Source organism: Tenrec ecaudatus, chromosome 1 (genome assembly GCF_050624435.1).
Source record: "Tenrec ecaudatus isolate mTenEca1 chromosome 1, mTenEca1.hap1, whole genome shotgun sequence".
In the NCBI taxonomy this organism is placed as follows: Eukaryota; Metazoa; Chordata; class Mammalia; order Afrosoricida; family Tenrecidae; genus Tenrec; species Tenrec ecaudatus.
Window position 1 is genome coordinate 153926683 of NC_134530.1, and position 26297 is coordinate 153952979.

Consider the following 26297-nt stretch of genomic DNA (forward strand, 5'->3'; position numbering starts at 1 on the left):
GGCTTAGCGAGGGAGAACTTACCCTAGCATCGTATTCCAGGACAAAAGGAGGAAAGTCGATTTGCTCTGGAGCGATGGCAGCAAACAGCTGGTGGAGGCTGTCCACATGGTGGATTTTGTCCTTCAGTCCTGAGACAGAAAAGGTGGTGAAAAACCATGTTGACACCTGGTAAACAGAAGGGGGAAGAAAAAAAGATTATGTGGCCAAATTAGAAATAAGAACACCCTTCTGAATAATTGTCCTAGCACAAAACTCCATTTCAAAACTGAACTTAATGCCAGAAGACTCTTGCAATAGCTAGTGTTTTAGAAACTACAGATGCTAGTCCATTAGTGAGTTGCAGAACCAAATGAGTAGATTGTAAATGTTGTGGTTAGGTGCCATTGAGTCAGTTTGTGGCCCTATGCACAACACAACAGAAGCACTGCCCAGGCCTGTGCCAGCCTCACAGGTGTTACTAGGCTTGAGCCACTCTTGCAGCCACTGTGTCCACCCATATCCTCGAGGGCCGTCCTCTCTCTTGCTGCCACTCGGCTTTACCAAACACGATGGATGGCCTTCGCCAGGGCCCGGTCTCTCCTGACAACACGTTCAAAGTCTGTAAGACAGCCACACCATCCTTGCTCGAAGGAGCACTCTGGCCGTACTTCTTCCAAGACAGATGGGTTTGTTCTTTTAGCGGTCCATGGTACTTTCAATAGTCTTTTTCTTCTTCTAATGTATTATAAACATCAGGAACAAAGGGAGTAAGAGAAAAAAACTGTAGTAACACTCACTAGGGAATGTGGGAAGTGAAAGTCTTGCTTCCTAAAACTTCTGCTTTCTTTATGTGTACGCATGCTTCCATGTGTGTGCTGCATTGCAATGCTTCTTACTGGGGGTTTGGTCAGAAGTTTGGAAATCACTGCACTGTTTAGTAGAATAACTAATTCATAAACACTTAGATAATGGCTAACATCTCCCAATCTCAAAAATCTTTCTTCAACTTTTCAAATGATATTGGAAAGAATTTTTTGGGCAATACTTGAGCTTATACAGTTTCAGTTGGATATGCACTCTGTTTCTCAAAGTAAATCATGGTGAATCTTCTGCAGATGTGCAGCTTCCTTCCTGTATGTCACTGTGAAACTCACATCTATAAATTGAGCAAGTTAGAGCCAAGTGGTTTGTTAAGGTTTCGCTCAAGTACATGACTGCGGACTCTTGAGGATGTTGCACCATATTGGCATGAAGTGGCCGTAAGGTCAGGGAGGTTGGGTGGGGGGAAAGGGGAGAGGGAACAGGAGAGGAGGCACACAGTCTTTAAAAAAGTAGTGATCCCCCAAGTCCACAATCTTTGAAAGAGAAATACATTCCCCTGCCCCGTTCCCTCCCACTTACTAATTAAGACAGAATCACTCAAGTGGACAGAAAAGGAAGGTCAGTTACAATTTTCTGTTCAGGGAGATCCATGAGTACTGCTTTCTGTGCTTTTATAATTTTAGTTCTGTATAAACCCTACTCACTGCCAGTGAGTTGACTCTGGCCCTGGCACACACACGTTACAGAGTAGAACTGCTCTGCGGGGTCTTCCTGGCTGTCACCTTCGCATCGGCAGCAGACAGGCCTTGCACAGTTCAACCTGCCAACCTTTACATTACTGGTTGAGTGCAAATCATTTCCACACCTACCCAAGGTCTTAGTTCTACGTAGCTTAGTGTTTCATTCCAAAAGGTCTCTAACCATAAGTCATATATGTTAATTTAGGGAGCCTTGTATTTCTCAAAAAAAAAAAAACAAACGATTTGAGCATTTACTTAAAAAACAAAACAACTAAAAATTAAATAAGCAGACTGTTAAATTGTCTACAGATGGGCTTTGGGTCTCCTCTCTGCACTCCACCTCATTCACATAGATGAGATTTTTTTGTTCTGCGTTTTGATGCCTGATACCTGATCCCATCGACACCTCGCGATCACACAGGCTGGTGTGCTTCTTCTATGTGGGCTTTGTTGCTTCTCAGCTAGATGCCTGCTTGTTTACCTTCAAGCCTTTAAGACTCTAGATGCTATATCTTTTGATAGCCAGGCACCATCAGCTTACTTCACCACATTTGCTTATGCACGCATTTTTTCTTCTGTGATTGTGTCAGGGAAGGTGAGCATTACAGAATGCCGGTTATTAGACAATTGGACATCCCCTTACAGAAGGGTCACAGGAAGAGACGAGCCAGGAAGGATGCAGTATAGCACAGATGAAATATACAACTTTCCTCTAATTCTTTAATGCTTCCTCTCCCCACTATCATGACTCCGATTCTACCTTACAAATCTGGCTAGAGCAGAGCATGTACACAGGTACAGATAAGAACTCGAAACACAGGGAATCCAGGACAGATAAACCCCTCTTGACTAATAATGAGAGCAGCAATATCAGGAGGGTAAGGAGAATATGGGGTGAGAAAGGAGGACCCAATCACAATGATCTACTTATAACCTTATAACCCCCTCCCAGGGGGATGGACAACAGAAAAGTGGGTAAAGGGAAACAGCAGTTGGTGTAAGACATGAAAAAAATAAATTATAAAATATCAAGGGTTCATGATGGACGGAGACGGGGGGGAAAGGGTGAAAATGAGTGGATACCAAGGGCTCCAATAGAAAGAAAATGTTTTGAGAATGATGATGGCAACATATGCACAAATGAGCTCAACTCAGTGGACGACTATACAGATTGTGATAAGAGCTGCAAGAGCCCCCAATAAAATGATTTTTAAAATCCCCAGAACCTGTTGGGCTAATGTGTGAATGCTAGATTCTTTCACCCAGTTATTTACAAATGCAAAATCTGAGAACATAGGACCACGGAATCACAAACTAGGAAAGGACTGCTTATATTTGTACACTCAAGAAATCTGCTAAATCAAGCATCAACACTGGGTTTAAATTCTATTTGTTTGCATTCTCCTGTCAACTTAAGGAAGAGCGGGAAGAGTGATTTATGCAAGCAGTCGATTTCTTATCACTTTGGGAGCAGTGACCTGGACAAGATCTGAGAGGTATGAGACGCTGGAACAGTGTGGTTTGATTGTTTGATTATGCTCTGATGTCATCTCCTTATTTTAGGATCATTAAGAATGATCCATTTATTGTTTTTAGTTTAGTAAAAAATAACTGGAGATTTTATCACACAATCATCTGATTCTTAAATTATATAAATCCATCCATCGTCAAGTCATCCTGACTCAAGAGCCTGCCGAGGACACAGACGGGGCCGTGGCGTTTCCAAGGCTGCAATTTTTACAGAATCAGACTGCCACATCTGTCTCCCTAGGAGCTGCTCTTAAGATTCAAAATGCTGACCTCTGAGTTAGCCACGGAATGCTTCATCACACCACCACCAGCGCTCTTCAATCCTTTCAACACTCGGATTTTCCCCAACTCAAGATAGTTCATGGAGTGAACGTTCACTTTGTACATCTCATCTCCTTGGATTTCTGCCCAAATCCAACATTTGCACTGGCTCCTACCCAGAATATGTCTGAAATGCAGGATACGATGGCTTTCCACCGTGCTTCTAAGGAGAATTCTGGCGGTATTTCTTCCAAGACAGAATTGTTTGTTCTTCTGGCAGTCCGCCAGACTTTCAATATTCTTCACCAACACCATTGATTCTACTGTGATCTTCCTTAGTAATTATCCAACTCTCACATGCAAATGAGGTGGATGACAGACCATGGCTGGATCCAGGTGCATCTACTCCTCAAAGGACATGTTTGCTCTTTAACACATGAATAAGGTCTTGTGCCGATTTGCCCAGTTTCATACATCACTTGATTTCTTGACCGCTGCTTTCATGTGTGTCGATTGTGGGCCCCAACAGAATAGAAAGCCTTACCAACTTCAAGATTTCTGTTTAACCAGAGTTCACTGTTGGTTCAGTTTCTTTGTTGTGTTACACTAAATACAATAAATGAAACACGTATTTTAAGTGTACATTTGCTGTCTGACAACTGCACACCCATAAAGTCAAACATCCCGTCAACACAGAGAATGGTTCCATCGTGTCAGAAAGGTCCCCTCTGCGAGTCCTCTCAGAAGTTAAGTTTCCAAGAAGCCAAGACAACATGCTTCAAGAAAAAAGTTACCCCTGTGTTTAAGGTTGTGAGGAAAACAGGTACGGTAAAGACAAAAAATATATGCTGGTGGTTTTGGTAGGAGCTGTTTCAGCAACACAATGTTATTAAAAGCAGACTGGAGTACGTTTAGATTCACGAGACTAGAGATAGTAGGCACAGAGCATAGATTACACTAAAAAAATGTGGTTGGACAGTTGAGGAGAGAAAAACAGCAGCTTTTTAGCATGTAGAGCTGACAGGGTGGGAGAGAAGACAGAGGGTAATGATGAAACCAACGATTCCGGGAGAAATCCATACACTGCCTGCGCATTGTGTCCAGACACTGCTAGCTTCCACTGTTTCTCTGGGATCAAAAGCCCCGATACAGGGCCTGGGAGGGCTGAGAGCCATCTGGGCACCAAGCACAGACATGCCAGAGGCCCTGTAGGCAGAATGAAGGCCAGGCCGTCTGTTGAGGAGCCCACTGCGTGCTTTCCCCAGCAAACCAGAAACAGAAATGGAGGCAGGAGAACACTGCCCTGCTGTGACATTAGGTTCTGATGAGCAGGAGTGGTGAAAGGTCAGAGGTTACATGGGATTTCAGGTGTTGACAAGAGCCACTGAACTGACAGCACTTGGGGTTGTAGGCTGGCTCAGGAAGGCAATAAAGACAAAAAGATGACATTTCAGAAAAGTAAAAGAATAAAGGTCCTGGACTTCTTGATGTCATGGTGTGGCATTCGATACTGGGGATAGACTTGTAAGCGAGATGGTGACTATCTAGCCTCTTAGAGATCCTACGGGCCAAGAGATTTGTATACGGCATAAAGAAGCAGCCAGACAAAAAGCAAATTTGACATAAAGATTTAGGATCCCCAGGGGTACTTCACAGGAACATTTACTTACTGTAGGATTGGTCAGGGGGAGTTTTCAATAGAAAACACACGTGGAACTGCGATCTGAAGGACAGGTGAGCACAGAGCATGGGGGGCAGAGCTAGAAAGGCTCCTGACTTATAGGGGGGAATGGGAGAGTCACACAGGGACAAAGTACTAGGGCAGCCTTGTTTAAAAAAAGATCAAGCAAAACAGCAATCACAGTGACAGTTACAATTAAGATGCTGAAATACCACTTCCAACAGTTAATATTCCTGGCATGAGGTGCACTTACACTCTCGAGAAAAATAAAAATAACATACCTTTGAACGAAATGTTGGATGAACAAAATATACAGCCTTTAAATTCCTTTTATACCTGATTCAAAAACAAACAAATGTCAGTCTAAGGTTAGCCACTATTATCAACAACTCTGCTTGAATACATAAACTTATTTATACAGGAAAAGTACACTTTTCAAATATATCTCTAGTTTATATATTGAGTTTTAGGAGCAATGTCAAAAAATAACTCAAGAACACATTGCAGTTTTTAACGTATTTGTTTGGCAGGAGATATGGAGTGTTTCTGTCAACTGGGGTGGAGCCATCTACCGTTGACAAAATTAAGTTCACATTTAACCTTTATTGCGCAGTTCCACCCTCTACTCCCACCCACCATATGCAATGCTAGAATCTACGGGGTCGGACATATGACTTAGCAAAAAGCTAACAATTAAAGCAAACAGCTACATTCCAGTGTTCATAAACAGCAACGGTGACAATCACTCAGAAGAGCACTTAGTACTTAGGCTTCACATTTAATTCTTCTAACATCTCCATGAGCCAAGTGCTGTTGCTGTCTTTATTTTAAACTGCCCAACGCACCCAGCCAACTAACCACAGGGATAGGTGTTGAGGCAGTGTGGTTTACGCTTTTATCTACTGCTCCGTTTAGCCTTTCCAAGTGGAATATAAATAACAGGATGCTATCTTCGGAGTCGGCGAGCTTACTGGACAGCCTGCAAATCTTGGTGGAAGCAGCCCGCTTGGGCTTTTCTGCGGAGGAGCTTGTTGCGGAGAGCTGAGCACTGAACCCGCGCAGGCAGTCTGTAACGCCTGACAGCCCAGCCGCCACCCTGGCTCACATCAGGTTACCTGAAGAACACTGCAGAGTCGGCACCTACCCCTCATTTCACAGAGGCCTGCTCGCCCCACCTACAGTGGAGTGAGTGAACGGCCTTACAGACACATGAGAGGCGTGGCTACTAGGTGGCTAGGTGGGCAGTGTGCGATGAGTACTCTATTGTTCCTAAATAAGATGAGATTTAATGAAGTAGTAAATTGTTGGAAACTTCTGGTAATTTACCTCGTTGGTGCCCTAACTGTAAGATGGGTGTGTTTGCAGTGAAGACACGTCACCTTGGTGACACAAATAACAAAACTGCCATCAGGAGGGCAGACTGAGTCCTCGTTTAGGAGCGGCATTTTGAGAGAGACTGTCAAGCATGGCAATGACCTTTGTGTTGCTTCCCGCTAGGAGTGCCACTGAATCACCTCAAAGGAAATGTGGTTCAAGGAAGACAATTTGTTGGTTCCAAGACCGGGTTCAAGTCCAGATTCTGTGTCTGCTGCCCTGTGATGTTGAGCAATACATTTGACCTATCAAGAGGGCCAATATTCTCTTATTTCTCAAATTTAGATAATACCTTTCCTAAGAAACACACCCAGGGTTAATGGAGCAAATGAAATGATGTTACGTATGTATTTTGACAAGTGTAAACAACACATAAAATACACAATGCCATTTCTATTTTGTACACAAATATTGGTAATGTTGCTAGGCCTTTCCCAACACACTTGTAAGAGGAAAAAGGTACATTTAATTTGCTTTAAATAAAAATACATTTCAGTTAACTTAAAGAGGGCCTATTTTTAGACTATCTGTACATAACTTCTGTTATGTGAAACATGCGTTTAGAGAAGAGACAGCAATGCCTGCTATTGTCTATCATTAGAAAATAAAGAAGTGATTCCCCACCCCTCCCCCTCATAATTTGCAAAAATGACTAACTTGACATCCACAACATCATAGAGTTTCTTCAGGAAATCGGAGTCGAGGTGATTGTATTCGCTGGTCAGTGTGTGAAAATACACCAATACGTATTCCTTCACAGCGATGTGATCCATTACATGGATGAAATACAGGAGAGCCTAAGGAAAGACAGGAGGAAAGATGAAAACCTTTGGGTCTGGCTGTCTACATCACAGAGGTCAGAGGGTTAATCTAATCTGTGCTCCCTGTCAGCTCTTCGCTGCTGGACATCTCAGAGTACCCACTCGCTTAGAAAAGTGCATCGTCCCGGTGTCCACTCGTTCTCCTAACTGCTGCAGTCTCACCTCCTGCTGCATTTTGTAAGGATGGGAGATCAGTCTCCATGCTCTGAAACAAATCCGCATAGATGTGAAACGCTTCTTGAATTAACGATTCAGCTTCTTCTCGAGTATCAGGATAACGAAATCATTACAAGGAGACTTCCTAGACGTTTAATCATTCTTTAAGTTTCTATCTGAATTCAAAGTCTTTGCAGTCTCCCTGGGCTGGAAACTGACAATTGCTACAAAGGGACCAGGTCGTAGGTAACTCACTCTGAGGGTGTATTTCGGCTGGGATTGTCGATGCAGATATGAATGAGCTCAATCATCTGCAGAACTGAGAACAAGTTGAGACTGTGGAGGGCAGTAGGCTGGGCAATATTTTTAGAGCGCCGAACAACTGAAAATTACTGTGACCCAGATCAGCGAGAGAAATGTTCCTTTTCAGGAGGGATGGAGTGCTGGGCAACAGTAAAACAAACCAGGAACAGTAGAGGCAGGGCCAGCATGACCTCAAGATTTCCTGGCAACGAAATTCCAAGCAGCAGCTCAGAAGGAACAACTGAAGGATGACTACAGTAAAGGCCACTTTCCAATTCTTCCCCAGGTGAGTCCTTGGCATTAACACGGCTGGACGAACATGGATTATCCTCAGGAGTCAGAACCGACGGGATGGTAGAGAGTGTATTTTGTTTCTTTTCATGATCCAACAATATCAGAAAGGGCAGAGGAGGGAACTAAGAAAACATAATATCTCTCCAGTTGCTAACCAGTTTGGACCTGATAATGTAACTCCTGAAAGTGCCCATGAAAATGAGATGGTCGGGTTTATGTTTCTTGGTATCAACCATATCACTGCAGATGAATGTCACACTGAACATTAAGAACTCAAAGCAAATGACCACACACAGACACTTACTGAATTTCCCTCTGTTGGATTCTCCATGTGTAGATGTGTATTTTGAGTCTTATTTCTGCTCTTATCAGATTGCTCCTCTGTCCTCTTTCGAACTATTCCCGGCCCCTGCTCCAAGGCAACTCTGATACCCTTTCGGTCTTAAATTCCCCATTGCTCATCTAAAAATGTTTCCATTTTTAAGAATTAAAAATAAATTCCATGTATATTTTTATATAAAGTTTTCCAGCACATTTTTACTGCAGTTTTTGTAGTAAAATTAGGTGCCTCGGCTGATATTCGGGTCAGCTTATAATCAAGTATATCCGGTAGCTCTTCAAACCACAGGATACATTTTGGAATATTGACTTCTTGCTTTTATCTTTGTAGGTTTTTAAAAACAACCAAGGTTGGAGCATATGCAATTTAATATACCATCTTTACTCTTATTGATATTATCTTATAAACACTTTTCAACTCTACTTGACTCTATAACCATAATTTTTAAGGGACACAAGACATTTCATTTGTAAATGGACCATAAATACCTATTAGGGATTTAGTCTGTAATCTTCTGCTACAAATAATCCTCTGAACAATATGACATAATGAATACGTTCTCAGGCTTTTTAACCAAGCACCAGTAACCTGAGGGCTGAGCCAAAAGAAATCATTTGTATTTACATAACTGCGTTTTATCTTCACATAGTGTGGATTTTAAATTCACAGTACTTGAGAGTTTAGAATTATTATCGGTTGAAGTAAGTCTCCTGTACAGTTCTAAAACACAGATGTTCTAGGAAGGTTTATGTAGCTAACTGCGGGTTCAAGTGTCCCTTGAGTGCGGGTTCAAATTTAAGCAGTTCTGGAGTCAATGTCTAACTCCACACTTTAGATCACCAATTCCCAGAAGAGAATTACTAGGATCAGACTTACAATATCTCTGTATCTTTGAAGACAATGATCATTTAAAAATCTTCACTATTTTTGAAGGTTAAAAAAAGTCCACATGGAAGAAGCACACCAGCCTGTGCGATCATGAGGTGTCGAAGGGATCAGTTATCAGGCATCATCAGAACAAAAAAAAAGCATATCATTGTGAATAAGGGGAGGGAGTGCAGAGTGGAGACCCAAAGCCCATTTGTAGGCAATTGGACCATCCCCTTACAGAAGGGTCTCGGGGAGGAGACGAGTCAGTCAGGGTGTGACGCAGCAAGAATGAAACATACAACTTTCCTCTAGTTCCTAAACGCATACCCCCCTCCTCCACCACCACCACCACTATCATGATCCCAATTCTGCCTTACAAATCTGACTAGACCAGAGGATGTACACTCATACAGACAGGAACTGGAAACATGGAATCCAGGGCAGATGATCCCTTCAGGACCAGTGGTGTGAGTGGTGATAATGGGAGGGTGGAGGGAGGGTAGGTTGAAAAGGGGAAACCGATTATAAGATCTACATATAACGCCCTCCCTGGGGGACGGAAAACAGAAAAGTAGGTGAAAGGAGACGTCGGACAGTGCAAGATATGATAAAACAGTAATTTATAAATTATCAAGGGATTATGAGGGAAGGGGATGGGGAGAGGGAAGGGTGAGTAGAGAGCAAATGTTTTGAGCATGAGGGCAATGAATGTACTTTACACAATTGATGTATGTATGGATTGTGATAAGAGTTGTATGAGCCCCTAGTAAAATGATTAAAAACAAAACAAAAAATATCTTTACAAAAACTGTAAAAAAAAGGGGGGGGGGGAGATCTCATTTTAATTCACCTTTTCTTAAATACCACGACTGAGGCTCAACATGTTATTTTTATTTACTATGTATAACTAGTCTTCTTTTATGAATGATTCATTTCTGTGACTTAACTCTAAAAAGTGACTGTAAAAGTATGCCACAATGGGACAATGAGGTCCCTCTGGTTCCTTCTTTTGAGATAGATGCTCAAGACATAATCATTTTTTGAGGAAGGCAGAATTTGATTTGCAATTTGATTACAGCACAGAATGATTTGAATCCTAAACTTGCCAGTTGCCTAATAACAGAAACAAAGCAGCTGCCATCAGAAGTTCTGCTTCTTCTGGAGAGCACACCAAACCCGGACTTTTGGAGACCATACACACTGACTCACGGAGCCTTGGTTGCTACTCTGTCACACCCAAACTTCTGCCTTGTCCCACACTCTACACCCTCTGCCCAAATTTGTAGTCTATGTATTTTTCAAGCAACATTATATGCAAATAACGCCCTTGTAGGGCTTACCTTGTCCATATCTATTAACGTCACAGGGATGTTTCTTCCAACGACCACCATCACGGTGCGGCCACGGTTATCAACACCTAGAGAAGAATGCAGTCAGCACCCAACCTTTCTTCCCAGGGACAGCATTTGTCCCGGGTTCTTAACTCACAAACACATTCAACACAAATGAGAAGACGGGAAAATCAAGAGGCTTCAGTTCATCAAGGTTTTTTAGCTTTTAATCTTAGAGGTTTTGGGTCACTGCCCTTACTTTTAAGATAAGTTCTCTTAAAGGTTTAACATCAGGGTGAGGGTGCAGGAGAAAAATTTTTAATAGTGTTTTGTTTAAATTCACTACAATTTGTAATGACATTAATGGTCCAAAATAACAACAAACCTAAATGGCACTGAAATCTGAATATGAAGCACAGCAGAATGGGCGAGAGAGAAATATGGGGAAAGGAGTAGAAAGCTTGGAATAGTCAACTGCTCCATTACATATTTAGGGAAGGTTTGAATTTTAGATGGTAAGCAAACAAAGAAAAAAATCCTCTTACCCACCAAAAGATTGCAAACAGGATACTAGATGGAAATTACATGTTTGGTATGGATTCCATTATGCCTCCCAACATGAGTTGTAAAGGCTAGCCTCCGGGATGCCTGTGATCATGAGACTCATAGTGACCCTACAGGACAGAGTGGATCTGCTCCTTGGGGTTCCTGAGACTGTAAATTTTAATGGGCGCAAACAGCCTCCTCTTCCTCTTTGTTGGGGTGGCCAGTGGGTTTCTACTACTGACCTTGTGGTTAACAGTTCAATGCCTAACCCACAACACTACCATGGTCCCTAAAATTTGGTTTTATAATCCCTTTAGGAATGAACTGTCTTTTGTTAATGAGACAGGATTGGTATCGTGTATATTTGGAGCCAATCTCTTTTGAGATGTAAAAGAGACTAAACAAGCAAGCAAGAAAAGCAGAGATGGAGGAAGAGAAATACCAACCCACTTGAAGGTCAACCAGGCATTGAAACTCCGAGATCAGTCACCTCCATGTGTTCTGTTACAACAGTACCAGATAATCTAGACAGAACTTGGTTCCGAGATGCTCTCACAGATACCTAGAATGCTATGCAGTGGGGTTTGGGAACTGGGGAATAGGTAGAAACTAGAATTTTTAAGTGTCTAAGAGTGAAAGTGGATCATAACAAACTATGGATAACCCTAAGTAGAATGGGAATTCCGAAACAATTCATTGTGCTCCCATAGAAACTGTACAGGGATCATTAGGCAGCTGTGCGAACAGAACAAGGGAATGATGCATGGTTTAAAAGAAGACTGCAACATCAGGTTTAAAAGAAGACTGCAACATCAGGATTGGAAAGAGACTAACAATCTGTCCTACTCAGATGACACAACCTTGCTTGCTGAAAGTCCTGCTGAGAGGACTTGAAGCACTTGTTGAGGAAGGTGAAGGACTGCAGCCTTCAGTGTGGATTACAGCTCAATGTGAAACATAAAAACCCTCACACCTGGACTAAGAGGTACCATTCTGACAAGTAGAGAACTGACCGAAGTTGCCAAGGACGCCGCCTTGCTAGGCTGCACAGTGTCACAGGCACAGCTGTCAGGAGATCAAAGTACACACTGCACTGAGCAAATCTGCTGCACGAGACCTTCTAAAGTGTCGAAAAGCAAGAATCTTACTTTTAGGACTAAGGTGCTTCTGACACAAGCATTTTCAATCTCCTCATATACATTGGATTGTGCGGTCTATCCAATCTAATGCCACACACACTAGTTGAACATAAAGCCAACTATCACAGCAGAAAACCCATTAGCTTAGATCCCACGGTCAAAGAAAGGCTGTCTCCCCCTTGATAGTTGACAGACAAAAAACAGGTCAAAGGAGTCCTCAAAGCAAAGAAAAGGCCCATCTCTGGAGCAGCGTGGACATCAGCACAGCTGATGGAAGGAAGGCAGCAGGGCCTTTCTGGTTTCAGAGTCAGATCTCCCCAAGCGATTTTGAAGTGAGTTGCTGACGCTAAGGTGTGCTGGGGGATGTGGCCACTATCCAGAACTGAGGGGGGGGGGGTGGGAACTGCGATTCCCATGTGGCAGAAGAATGGGGCTTAGCAGAACCAATGTGTGAGGTCACACCTCAGATGGACTGAAAAAACAGGGCTGCTTAAAGCCAAAGAGGGCAGACTTGCTCACCGAGAAGGCTTAGAAGAGTTGAAGCCCAGGCCTTAGGAATCTCTACCAGAACCCAGAGGGTGTGCTTAATACCCAGCATCTGGAGAGAAGGGCTGCTCTGCTTAGATGGTTTTAGGGAGTGCTAATGTAATTGGTTCTGCTGGGTTTCCAGTTTCTCACACTTGTAAGGGAAATGACTACTACCCTGTGCCTATTCCATCATTGTATTTGGAACAGGTAACTTGGAATCTAGAATTTACAGGCTAAGATAATTTTGTCCCAGGGACATAAAGTCCCATCCCTATTTGATTTAGATGCTTTAGAAGATGCTATTTGGAGTTAGGAGTTAATAAAGACTTTGGGGGTACTGTGATGAAATAAATATGTGGGAGGGGACTGTCATTGTAATGTTAAGGAGACCAGATTAGCACAGGGTGTGTCTTGAGTTAATCTCTTTTGAGATATGAAAAAGAGTAAACAAACAAGCAAAAGAAGTAGAGCTGGGGAAGAGGGATACCAAGCCTCAAGAACATCACCCAAGGAAGCAGAGCTCAGGGACAAGGCCTGTGCTCCAGAGCTGGTAGAGAGCGAGCCTTCGCTTAGAGCTTGCACCCTGAACTCACACGGACAGCTTCCTAACCGGTGAGAAAACACATTTGTTAATGTTATCCACTTGTGAAATCTCTGCTATAGCAACACTAGATAACTCAGTGCTGTGTTTACATTTTAATGATGGGGAAAGCAGACCTGCATTAGTACAAAAGCATGTTATTCATAGGCAGACTGGAAGAAATCAGAGAAAGATGTCGGAAGTAGCATGCTGGGAAGGGTCCTTAATTAGTAATGTCATAAATCACAGCATCCTTAGACTCACCTGTTTGGTATAAGGCTTTTAGAGAAGCAATATCAGAGAGATCCTCAGATCTTGCTTGACATAACCAGCGATTATAACTAGGGAAATAAAGGACATAGTTATTATAACAAACCTCTGTTAATTACATTTACAAACGGGACCTGTTTAGAATGCCTTTCCCTGCACCTGAAAGTGATGCTTCTTACTCATGAGGAAGGAGCTAGAGGCTAGTACACTAAAACCAACTATGTGTCTGTGAGGAAATAAACTATGTGTTGGTGACTTATATTAAAAAAAAGGCTGTGTGTATTATTTAAAAAAACAAAAACAAAAAACCGCCACAAAAAATGAAGGCTACAGTGATAAATGGTTAAAATACTCAGTATTCATAGTATCATCTATTTTAAACACTATTATTTCCTTTTGCTAAAAAATGCAGAGACTATGGAAATGGCAAGTCCCTAAAACAGATGGTCCATTCAGTCATTCAACAAAATTTATGGCGTGCTCTTGCTATGACGGGCATTGAGAACACGACAGTAAGCAGAGTCACACAGTTACGACCTCAAGGAGCTAGACCTTTCAGGGAAAAATCAGGCATTGTACATGGTGACAGGGGCCACAGAGGAGCCAGGTAACTTTACTTGGGAACGCAAGGCGTAGTTAATGACCGGTTAATCTTACTGGTTGTACGGAACAGCCCATGAAATCATATGACTGCATATGGCTTTGGCTAAGAGGACGCTAAAATCTAGGGAAAAACGTTAAAGATCTCAAAGAGGGGAAATGGCTTATGAAAGATAACTCAGCTTACTAGTAAGGGGTGACTTTGAGGAGATACTCCGATCTCCAGATTTCTTGAAGGGTCAGTATTATTTTTTCTACTCTATCATAGTGCTCTCGTAACAGTCACATTGCCAGACATTACACTGGGAAGAAAGCTTCCAGAACATTTAAATGTATTTTTTAAACTTTGAAATTAGTGAATCACATACCACCTTAGGTCTTGGGCAAATCTCTGCACAGAGCTCTTTAAAGCGGTCAGGAGAAAGGCGTCAGTTTGAGGGCTGCAGCGCCCGTAACCCATGCCACGGTTTCCTCAATAGCCTCGCGTGGACGTGGAAGCCGAGCAGATAGGAAGACAGTGAAAGAATCAATGCACTGTCAATTCTGGAGCTGCCAACGAATCGTCCGAGTACCCTGGACTGCCAGAAGACTAGACAGATCTGTCTTGGAGGAAGCACAGCTACACTGCTCCTTAGAAGTAAGGATGGTGAGATTTCATCTCAGGACTGAGGATGCACAGGAGTGACTCCAAAAACACAGGCAGTCAATGCAGATTCAGAGAACCCCGGTGGGTTTCTGAGACTGAAATCGTTTACGGGAGTAGAAAGCCCGGTCTTTCTCCTGCTGAGCTGCTGGTGGTTTTGAACTGCCCAACATGTGGGTCGCAGCCCAATGCATAACCATCACACCAGAACTCCTTCTCTCAGGAGTGAGGTCCACCATGCTTGGTAAAGTAGAGAGAGGGGCAGTGAAGAAGAGAAAGACCCACTCTGGCAGTTACATAATCCCCTATCCACTTAAGCGAAGGGGTGGAGTCTAGCCTAGCAATCAGGTCATAGTCAATAATGCCTCTATGTGGGCATGGCCTTCTCCTGAGGATTCTGGGAACTCCTGTCTTCCTCCCAGGGAGACATTCCCGTTGACAACCACATGGAGCTACGCTGATGAAGCCAGAGCCCTGAACTTGGAGGAGCCATGTGGAGATCTACACCAGCGCTGAGATGCTTCTACCACCACTGGATCCATAAGACTTTCCACTCACTGGCCTGTGATCTTCCTGCATTCAGCATTATTGCATGTGCTGCTTGAGTTTGAAGAGGAATTTATAGACTGGTAACAGGCATATGGGCTAGTATCAGACTGAGGACTTAATAGACTTGATCTGGGCTGGGATGTTTTCTGAATATGCAATTGCTCTTGTATATAAAGCTCTTTCTTATACACATATGAATGTTCTATGAATTTGTTTCTCTAGTCAACCTGGACTACAACACCCACCAATGAGAAAGACAGTGGCTGTAAAAGTGGACTAAGACCTAACACTGATTCTGAGGATGGTGCGGGACCAGACAGCGTTTAGTTCTTTTGTACATAGGGTAGCTATGAGCTGTTATTGACTCATCAGCATCTAACAACAATTTCACTCTGAATCAGTTTACAGCTCTAAGAGTAGACCTTCATCTTCTTGGTCACCGACACTGGGAAGGTAGGTAAATGGGAGAAAAAAAACTTTCAATTCAGATGTGGTTTATCATCTAAGGGAACTGAGTGACAGAGGTGGCACGACCCCTCCCCCAACGCCCCCCCCCTTTTTGTTTTTACTGATTGAGGTTTCAGACTATGCTCTTCTCCCAGTCTGCAACCATGTGTCACACTGATGTCTACAACAGTCTGTTATTCAGGACACCTGCCTCAACACACCTGACACCTGAAGCGAGTGTGGCTCAATACTGGTTTCAGAGGATAAACTCAAACCGAACTTGCAGCCAGAGTCCATGCCCACTCACAGCTACCCGACAGGCCAGGGGCAAAGTGCCCTGAGTTTCTGAGGTCGGAACTCTTGACTGTAGCAGACAATCCTATTTTTCAGCCACCCACCAGCTGGGGGGTTTTGAACTGTGAACCTTGCAGTTAGCAGTTCAATGCATAACCACTATGGTACCACAGCTCCTGTTCAAAGGGCAGGAACTACCTTATTTATTTCTTACATCTATCTAACATTTCACCTTACACAGAAGAAGGGTTCAGTGTTTCAGGACTGAATGCCTACTGTCACGTGTGTAACAAATTTGAGTCTTCACAAGAAGCCCTCCATCCACACAAAGGACAATCCTCCACAAAGTACTCATTTGCTCTCCTAGCACCAGCCTTGTGGTAGGGCTTCTTTCCAACAAGTGTAGAATCACGTTAATATTCACTCGAGCTTGTCATTCTTAAGTGAAATAGACATCCAGCCCAGGTAAACTTAGATGTGAGAACGATATGAATGCATGCATGAGTGTGAGTGCATGAGAGACAGAGACAGACAAACAGCCAGTGAGTGAGTGATTTGAGAAGTTAATGACAATGCAGTCCTGGCATGTAAATACAACAAATCTGATGCTTTGCCCAAATCTCTCCATAGTTGTTGGTGTAACTGAAGTGAAGATGGTATGTGAGAGAGAAATGCTGCAATAGTCACTTTGAAGACTCCCTCAGTTAGCAATGACTTAAAAAAACACTCTCTGGGACCAAAGCTTGGCCCAGATCAGTGACGGAAGGCCTAAGACAGTCATCTAAAACACCATAGAAAGAAGCCTTCGAAGTTCTTCTCAAAGAAGCTCTAATTCAGTAGGCTTGATGTGAGCTTGACCAGCAGCGACGCTGGTGACCCTAATGCATATGGTCTACTTTCAGGGAGCTGTAGCAGATGGCCTCCCAAACGCTTTTCACCCAGTGGTTCTCATGGTACAATCCATACATCCCAGAAGAGTTCTCAGAACTCACTCTGGGAGTCTATGACATCAAAATGAATTCCACACTGTCTTTTCATGATGCTGACATTTGCGGTGATAGTGAAAAAGCACCGTCAGTATTTACTTTCTATGATAAAACTTAAACTTAAAACATACACACACAGATGTTGTGAATCTGTATCCATTATCACTAGCTTGACAATTCCTTATACATAAAAGACTCCTCTAAGGAATGAGGTGGGAACAGCTATTTAGATACTGTGTTAGGGTATGGATGACGGGAACACTTCAGTGAACTATTTTTGAAAAATGATCAATGCATCATGCTGTAGCATCATTAAGGGTTAACAGAATGATTCAAAGTACTAAACAGATCAACGGACTTTAATACGAGAGTACAAAAATTCACAGACATGGTTTTATACTGCACATTGCAACCAAAATATAAGAAGCTACCATTTAATGAGTTCTGGTTTAGTGTCAAAGACGAATATCCTCTAATTATTTGAAAGAGCAATTAACATATTCTTCCTCTTTCCAACTGTTTAGCTGAGACCAGATTTTCTTTATATATTTCAACCAAAACAACTACTGCAACAGATTGAGTGCAGAGATGCACACTCAGCTGTCTCCTATTAAGCTGAACATTAAAAGGTTTGCAAGACTCGCAAAGATGTAAAACCGTGCCATTCTTTTCACTAAATCTTAAAAAAAAAACCTATTTTCACAAAACAGTGGGTTTATTATCCCTGTCAATATTCAATATATTAAATAATAAATCCAAAGATGGCAACTATTGACAGTTATAACTCATGTAATCTAAGGCTCATTGAGATCTTCAATAATTTCTCAGAGCGCCAAGTTGTTGGAAAACCAGAAAGTTTGAGAACCAGTGTCTAGATCAAAAGCGATGCCCAAGTCTAGAAGCACTTGAACATGATATAGGAAAGCATTAAATACAAATCCATGTACAGGTCCCACCCTACTCATTTGAGAGGCTGCCTGGGCAATGCATTCAATTTTTTTCCCCCTTTTTTAAACCAGATGATTCTGACACGCAGTCAAGGTTAGAAACCACTGAAAAGATCTAATTGACAGTGAGCTTTTGGAAAAGCTGTTCATTGGTGCCCTCTAGTGGCTAATTTATTTTATTTTAAAGAGAAGATGATGGACCTTGGGCCCGGTATTTTAATTCTATAAAGGACTCTTCAACTCTTACATGACTGATGGAACTGACAAGCAGGTGGCCTTGCACTATAGGGTGATCAAGGCCTCAAACACTGGCCAAGTGCCGGGGAGGCCCTTTTCAGATTTAGGAGACAAAGTGTCGGAGTTGAAAATTGGAAGATGGGAAAACATTGAAGGATGAGTGTCTTTCAGTCAAAAGAATAGCATGGATCAACACTAGGTGGTAAAGGAGGTCATGAACGGCTCAGTCCTGCGGGAAAAGAGCAGTCATCCATTGGAAGAGTTTCCACCTATCAGATGCTGAGTACACGCATTATATTATGGTAGTCCACGCTCCTCTCAGCCCTGAGATTTCCAGCTCCTCTGCTGACCTGTGAAATAGAAGGCGTTTGTCGTCTATTCCTATTCCTGCCTTGAAGAAGGACCCGACTTTACGAGGACTGTTTGATACTTGCGTATACTTCCCCAGAGACACAGAGATAAATCTCCTTATCTAAGAAAACACTGGGAAGAAGTAGAATGGGCCAAATGAGTGAAGACACTGGGGTGACTGAGGGAGATATCAAGTTCTTTTAATTCCACACAGTGTAAGTAATACTTTAATGATAAACTAGTAAGGTTCAGTAGACATTTTGTTTCTGTCTTTCCCTTGTCCGTCCTGGGCCGTTTGTGTATGAGACTAAAATCTTACATGCAGGCACCACACTATGGTGGGGAAGGACTCCTGTACTCAGAGAGCCGCCTGAGTGCAGCCGCCGCATACAGTAACTGTCACCGCATACGGTAACGACTTCACATTCCTGCAGCTGCTAAACTGGGACAGCATTCTAATGAGAACACATCTACATAGCCAGATGCCTCTAGCAGATGTGAGGTTCCTTGTCCCTTGCTGCTTCTCAAGCCTTGTTGTAGGCATCAGTTCCAAAAAGTTCGCCTTACTTTCTCTGATGCTGCTTCTGTAGGGCTGCCTCTGATAACTGTCCCTGGAGGATCAATCTTCTTTGCTTATCAATATCTCCTTCCATTCGAGCGAATGCATGAGAGCCGATGAAGGAGAGATCAACTCCCAGGCCTTCCTCTTCTTCCTGGTCATCTGTAACAATACAACGACTATTATCTACAGAGTTGATGAGAGGACTAGGCAATCCGCTTAGATGGTGAATTCTGCAGTGGGGTGACTGTGAAGCGACTCAAAACACTCCCCCACGACATTTATTGGCATCGAGTGGATTTTGCCTCCCAGTGGCTCTGCAGGGCAGGGGAGAGCTGCCCCTGTGGATTTTCTGAGCTGTAAATCTCCGCGGGAGCTGAACACTTCCTCTTCCTTTTGTGGAAGAGCTGGCAGTTCCAAAGTACTCACCATGTGGTTGGCGGCAGGGCCCCTTGCATTTTCAGAATGTGATACAAAATTCAGGAGTACAGGAATAAACCAAGGTGAACTAGGTGTAACCTTAGGAATGGAGTATGACCTTGACAAAACGGCAGCGGCGTTATCTGTCCATGGGTTTAGAGACGGACTGTGGCACAGTCTTTAACAAAAGCACACATAATAAACGTCTGGGAGCCTTGACCCAGCAGTGCTTGACTGAGACACACACCACACACCTATCTCTCTTCTCTTCTCTCTCTGCTCCCCCCTCCCCCCCCCCCGGCCCTTTTGGCTGTGAGATGGATGGACCAGGGTAGAGGTTATAATCCATGTTCCTTGAGAAACATGCTGACTATAATTTAGTTTCCTGGGTAGTTTTCTACACAGGTCAAGCTATCAACAATTCTGGCTCATATGAGGGATAGTTTCTACTATAAACCAGTGAGTTAATATTCTGACCTAACTATATGGTCATTTTGAGTTTAGTTATCAGAAACCAATCTTGATTGATGCTCTTTCCTTTCCTAGGTAAAACATACCCACTGCCACCACCCCCGGCCACGACACATATTTTAGGAGATTTAGCACACTGTTGAAACTCTGGGCATTAAAGCCTATAGCGAAGGAGTCCTGGTGGCCCCATGGACAATTGCTGGCCACCAACCACAAGATCGATGGAGAGACCCCACTAGGAGCTCTGTTCAAGAGACCTGGTGACCTGCTCCTGTAGAATCAGAGCCAAAGAAGCCGTCTGTCTGGGGCAGCTCCACTCGGCCACACGGAGTCCTCTGCGTCAGATGTAACGTGATGGCACAGGACGAGGGCCCATGCCTATGAGCAAACAATGTTCCCGAGACAGGAACACAGATCAAGCACTCTGAGAACCGTAGATAGGAGGAGACCACGCGGCGAATGGGTTAGCTACTCCCCTCTCCTATCCAGCATTGCCATCTCGCGCTGGATTTGCCACTCACTACTCAACGTCGATGGACTTCAGGGAGACAACACTGCATGCTTCAGTCATGGGCACGAGCCAGGTTTCCAAATGGCCAAGCTGATTTCAAGAGGCTACACCACTAGAGGAGCACCACCAGGTATGCACAGTGCCCCTCCCTCCCAGCCGAAGCCATGGCTCAGACATTTCCTGATACGGCACCGTTTGTAATGCCTGATGCCGGACCTTTAGAATAAGTCTGTTGTAGAAGTCTGTGAATCACTGACGAAAAAGCCATTACAGTCTGTAATGTTCACTCATCAAAGTAGTGCTCACAGTAGGACTCTCACAGTAATTCCCTAGGTTACGAAATTTCGCCATCAAGTCCCAGAACGGAAGCTTGTCAGGCATGCCTTGTTAAATGGATTCATAACTTTAAATGGGTCCTCATGAGAGCTCAGTAAAGCTGTCATATGGAAGATCCAAGAGGGTTGCTATCCTAACATGCTCGACCTAACACATGAGTTAAAGAAACAAAATAGTTATGATTCTCTTGCCTCCCTATTTATTATTGTCGCTAGTTGCATTCTGGCTGATTCTGACTCGTGGCGACCCCACGTATGCCGAGTAGAACCTTGGGGTTTTTCTTGGCGGTGATTTTAATGGAAAGGGAAGCAGGTGGCCGGGCCTCTAACTCTATAGCCCTACCAGGTGGGTTCCCATGCCAACCCTCAGGTTAGCACTGAAGAGCAAGCTACTTGTGGCACCTGCTGTTGGTAGAGGCTGTGGAACAGGCTCCAACTCACAGCGATCCCATGCACACCAGAACAAAGGCCCACGTGGTGCTGCACCAACCTCACAGCTGTTAGGCTTGAGCCCACTGTAGCCACTGAGTCCATCCATTTCGTCAAGGGCCTTGCTCTCTTTCATTGCCTTTCTACTTTACCAAGCACGACGTCCTCTGGGGACTGGTCTATTCTAAGACAGGCTTGTTTATTCTTTGGGCCATCCATGGTATTTAAAACATTCTTCATCAATACCATCTGTTTTATGTCAGGTATGGCTTTCAGATGTCTTGGGAGAAGTATGGCTGGAGCGCTCCTTAGAGGCAAGGATGGGGAGACTTTGTCTTACCTACTTTGGACATGTTGTCAGGAGAGATCATTCCCTGGAAAAGGACACTGCTTGGTAGGGACAGCAAAGAGGAGGAAGGCCTTGAGGAAGCTGGATTGACACCATGGCTCCCAACAATGCGCTCACACATGGACACCATTGTGAGGTGGTGCAGGACCAGGAAGAGTGTCATTCTGCTGTGCATATTGTCCCGATAGGTCGGAACCAACTTGATGGCACTAACAACAACAAACATGGCTTTCAGAGGTCTCTGCTGATGTTTAAAATGTCCGATGAAAAGGTACCTGACTATTGTCCTGACAGCCCCCAGCACCAAAGTACGCGCTGGGTGAGGGTGAGGGTATTGCGCTACCATCACTGCCCGCTGCCTCCCACCAACGTAGCATAGCATCCGTGTGCACGTGTGTAACATGTCCTCGTGCGTAGAAAACAGTAACAGAAACAGCAGGACTGAAACTTCTGAATTGGCGCTGATCCTAGTAACACACCCAGAGGACTGCCCGAAGGTCAAGCTGGGATGGCTACTGCTGTGGGGACAGATGTGCAGTCTCAAGAGGGACACCAGGAAAAGGAAAACGCACCCTCGGGAGCACCGGGCTTTTCACTTATCCTAATCTGCCGTTCAGGTACTACAGGCTCCCCTTCGGAATTTCCAATATCCGCAGGCAGGTATGGCAACGACTGGCTCTCCTCCTCCAACGACCTTGGGAAATACAGAGGTAGCAGCCTTTGGTAGGTAGCCTGTGTCAGGAAAGCAAGATATTTTGTGAAAAACCATGAGGGAGCAATAGTGGAGCTTGGGCTGCTTCACACAGAGTTACGACAGCCCCCAACACAAATTAAAACCCCACCGGAGCCTCGGCTAGAGAGATCAGTATATTGGTAGCCAGTCATGCACAAGGTTGCCTGGAATTCACAAGTCCTGCTAGTCCTGCCTCCATCGCCTGCCTTTATTCTACTTATGACAAACTGGAAAGATTCAGCTATGATGCCACCTCCTTAGTCCCTAACATGCCCTCTGGATCCACTGGTCGCATGTTTAATTTTTCATCACCTTTATTATTTTTTTACAAGCTCTTGGTGTCCTCGTCTATGACAAGGGCCAACTCTCTACTCTAGACCTCACTCTTCAGTTCAAACTGGTATAAATAAAGGCCTGCCAATCATCTGCCCTTGATGTTCCACTGACCTTAAGGTTCAACAGAGGCAGAGAAGAACTTTCCATCTCCTCTGCTCCTCCCCCCAAACCCTTCCCCTTTCTACCTGTCGTGGCATAGTCGCATTTGTCTCTCAATCAAGCTACAAATCTAAGACTGATCCCTGACTCCCGTCTTTTCCCCTACATAGTCTATCCACCCCCAACTCCAGTTACATTTATTTTCTAAATACCTTTACAATGCCACCTGCCCAGAGTGCAAACTCACTTCTCACTGGCAGCATGGCAGCCACAAGCACTCTTGTTCTTGCTGCCAGCTTTCCTCCCTGCACCGCAGATACAAACGAATTCACAGCATGTTTGCTGAAAACTCTTCTGCAGTGTGCGACACAGAATTTTTCACATAATGTTGTCCCTGACTATCATTTATTTTTGCTACTTTCACATTCAAATTATATGCCAAAGAAAAATGCTCAACCCTTTCCTATTCCTACTTACATGCCTGGATTGACTATTGCCATTTGTCACCTTGACAAATCTTCCAGAATGAATTCAACTTACCTACCACTTCCTTAAGGAAGTATTTCCTAACACCATGAATGGCTGGTGTTAGTGTTTCCATCCTTCCCGTGTCTCCATCAATGTACTTATCACAATTATCCTAATTTGTCTACACTGTCGACCTCCACCAATACACTCTAAGTACCTTGATGTCTAAGAGAATCTCATCAACAATCCAGTAAATAAATAATACAGCAAAGGTATAAAAAAGGATTTAAACAATGTGACATAATCAATAAAATACCTCTTCAAGTTCAGAGACAGCAAATACTACTTTTTCAATGGTCTCGCCATGAATCTCCAGAAATCTCCTTACAGTGCCTAAGAAAAATAACAGGATTAATCAATAAATAAGAAATCATCTCTGCATAAAGAGAATTCCACTCTTGGTTTCATTTTTGCCATGGGTAGTCCCACTTCATTGTGGGCTGTGCCCAGGGACACCTCAAATGTGAGGCTGGCCCAGCGCCCCATCACAGCCACTTTAGAGATCTTCTTGCCTTTTGCTGATCCTCCTGGCCCTGCCTACTCCATGCACCACAATAAAAGCCCAGCGGTGGAAAAGACTCCATCTTATTTACTGCTGTATTTCTAACATATAAAACAGTGCCTGGCCATACCTCTCCCTTGTTCAGCATATTAATCTTACTTCTTGGGGCCCCTTTCTTTGTCTAGATTAATCTAGTACAAAAGTCTTTCTTACAATTTGGTTACGGGATTGGATGTCCTGATCAGTGTTTTATTGCCCTCCATAAAACCCCACACCAAAATGAAGCTGAAATACTTGCTTTTCATTTCTGTTATGCTGAATTTTTTTGCCCCTGAAGATTCCTAATACTTAAGTCTCAGCAGCCTTTCCTCTTTCTGGAACTCCCGCTAGCTTTAGATCACACACTCACCTGGGCCTCCTTTACAACTGTTTCCTCCGCATCTTCTTAAATATCTGTGCCCGACAACGCTTATTTGCTTGATGTACACACTCTCTTGAGTGCACTACTTTACTGGCTAGGCATTCTTCCAAATGCTGATGGCGGATCTGCCCAGCTAGCTCACCTAGGCTTCAACTTGTCCAAACCTGAGCCCAGTCGTCAAAACTTGGGGTCCGTGTTCTCACTCCAAAGCCTGCTTCTTTACCTTGTTCATGAATTCGGATACCCAACACACAAATAGTCTAAAATCTTCAATTTTCTTCAATTCTTCCTACACCCCTTCCTTCACCTTGTAATTTTAATTGATCTACTTTATTATTTTTCCTATCCAATTCCAGGTGCCTTAGTTCAGACTCTCGATGTTCACTTTTATTTTGACAGTAAGTTCTCCCCATTTATTTTCCCAGCTACAAACTCGCTGTTGCCAGCGTTATCTCCTGGGATGACTTTCCTTATGACACGTGTCTGAAGGCTCTGCAGTGCTTACAGGCTGAGACTCAAGGTCTCCAGCACGGCTCTTCGCACTCTGACTTCAACCTGTTGCCCACCCCTTAGTCCAGCGGTTCTCAACCTGTGGCTCTCGACCCCTTTGGGGGTCAAACGACCCTTTCACAGGAGTCGTCTGATTCATAACAGTCGCAAAATGACAGTGATCAAGTAGCAATGAAAATAACTTTATGGTTGGGGGGTCACCACAACATAAGGAACTGTATTAAAGGGTCGTGACACTGGGAAGGTTGAGACCCACTGGCTTAGTCCTACTTCCAATTATTCCTCACACAAACCTTTAGCTTCAGTTAAATTAGTTTCTTCGCTCTATTCAGAATATGCCACTGACGTTCATGATGCTTACACCTCTGCTCACCTTTGACGAGGTTCCACGAATCGCCTCTCAATCTCATTATTTTCTATTTCTCCCACTACCGGCGCATTGATTAGATTCCACTGCAGGGACCCAGAGCCAACGGGGAAGGAGCGCTTGGTCCCAGAGGGGGCTTCCCGATCAGCGGCACCGCTCTTTCCTGCCTGCTCATTGCTGAAACCGTCCCAGAGCTCGCTCCTGGTACCGAGCTCCAGACCCTGCTTGTGCCCCACGGCATTTCGGAATATGTCTCTGTGAGTGAGCCTGTCACCCAGGTCTGGGCAGGCTGCATCTGTAGGCAGACTGTGAGCAAGGTGAAGGCTGAGGACATTTTCAGTGACATTCCCAAGGTCTACCTACCACACACGAGGAAAGGGAAGCGTTCAAGCCTAACTGAACTGACATTCTATGGTCCGCTTAGCCACATGTTACAGGTCTCCTTCATCTCAAAAGCAAACACTTAAATTTGTACTGAAGGAAAAAGGCTCCTCTACTGAGGACTTGATAAAACATTAACTCTGTCAGACGAGTTATTTTTTCTCCTTCCAGTCTGCGTTGCTTAAAAAAAATTTTCTGCCCAAATTAGATTTTCTCTGAGTTCACACATAACAGTTTTAATGTTCACAAATAGGAGTCAGCTTCCTAGCATGCGTGCACGTGTGGCATTTGCTATGAAATGGAACATACGTCAAATAGACACCACACTGCATTCTCTCAACAAGCTCACTTAGAAAAAGTAACTGTGCACGAGGTGAATACGAGGCTGATGGTCTGATGATGATGGTTTAGCACTGCCAGCCCAGTGCTGCTCCACGGAGCCCAATCTCACCTGTGCACAATGCCCCTCAATCAGTGAGCACCAATCTCACCTGTGCACAATGCCCCTCAATCAGTGAGAACCATTCTCACCTGTGCACAATGCTCCTCAATCAGTGAGCACCAATCTCACCTGTGCACAATGCCCCTCAATCAGTGAGAATTCCATGCATTTAACACTTGGTGAATAGCTTTTATCTGAGGAGAATGATACCTGGGATATTAAAATGACCAACCTGGAAATTCAAGGAGAGCCAACAAGATCGTTTTTTTTGCCCACCACTGTAC

General features: G+C 43.9%; 1 protein-coding gene across 2 annotated transcripts in view; it reads right to left on the reverse strand.

The window, feature by feature from the left end:
* GDAP2 (ganglioside induced differentiation associated protein 2) overlaps nucleotides 1–26297 on the reverse strand; it is a 55394-nt gene that overhangs the window by 7582 nt on the left and 21515 nt on the right. For both annotated transcript variants that reach the window (XM_075560032.1, XM_075560041.1), the window contains exons 6-13: nucleotides 23647–23723; nucleotides 22267–22426; nucleotides 19188–19341; nucleotides 13561–13637; nucleotides 10513–10589; nucleotides 7046–7185; nucleotides 5296–5350; nucleotides 23–166 (exon numbers count right to left, since the gene is read on the reverse strand). In XM_075560032.1, coding sequence (XP_075416147.1) covers nucleotides 23–166; nucleotides 5296–5350; nucleotides 7046–7185; nucleotides 10513–10589; nucleotides 13561–13637; nucleotides 19188–19341; nucleotides 22267–22426; nucleotides 23647–23723 — 884 coding nt within the window. The remainder of the gene's footprint in view (nucleotides 1–22; nucleotides 167–5295; nucleotides 5351–7045; nucleotides 7186–10512; nucleotides 10590–13560; nucleotides 13638–19187; nucleotides 19342–22266; nucleotides 22427–23646; nucleotides 23724–26297) is intronic.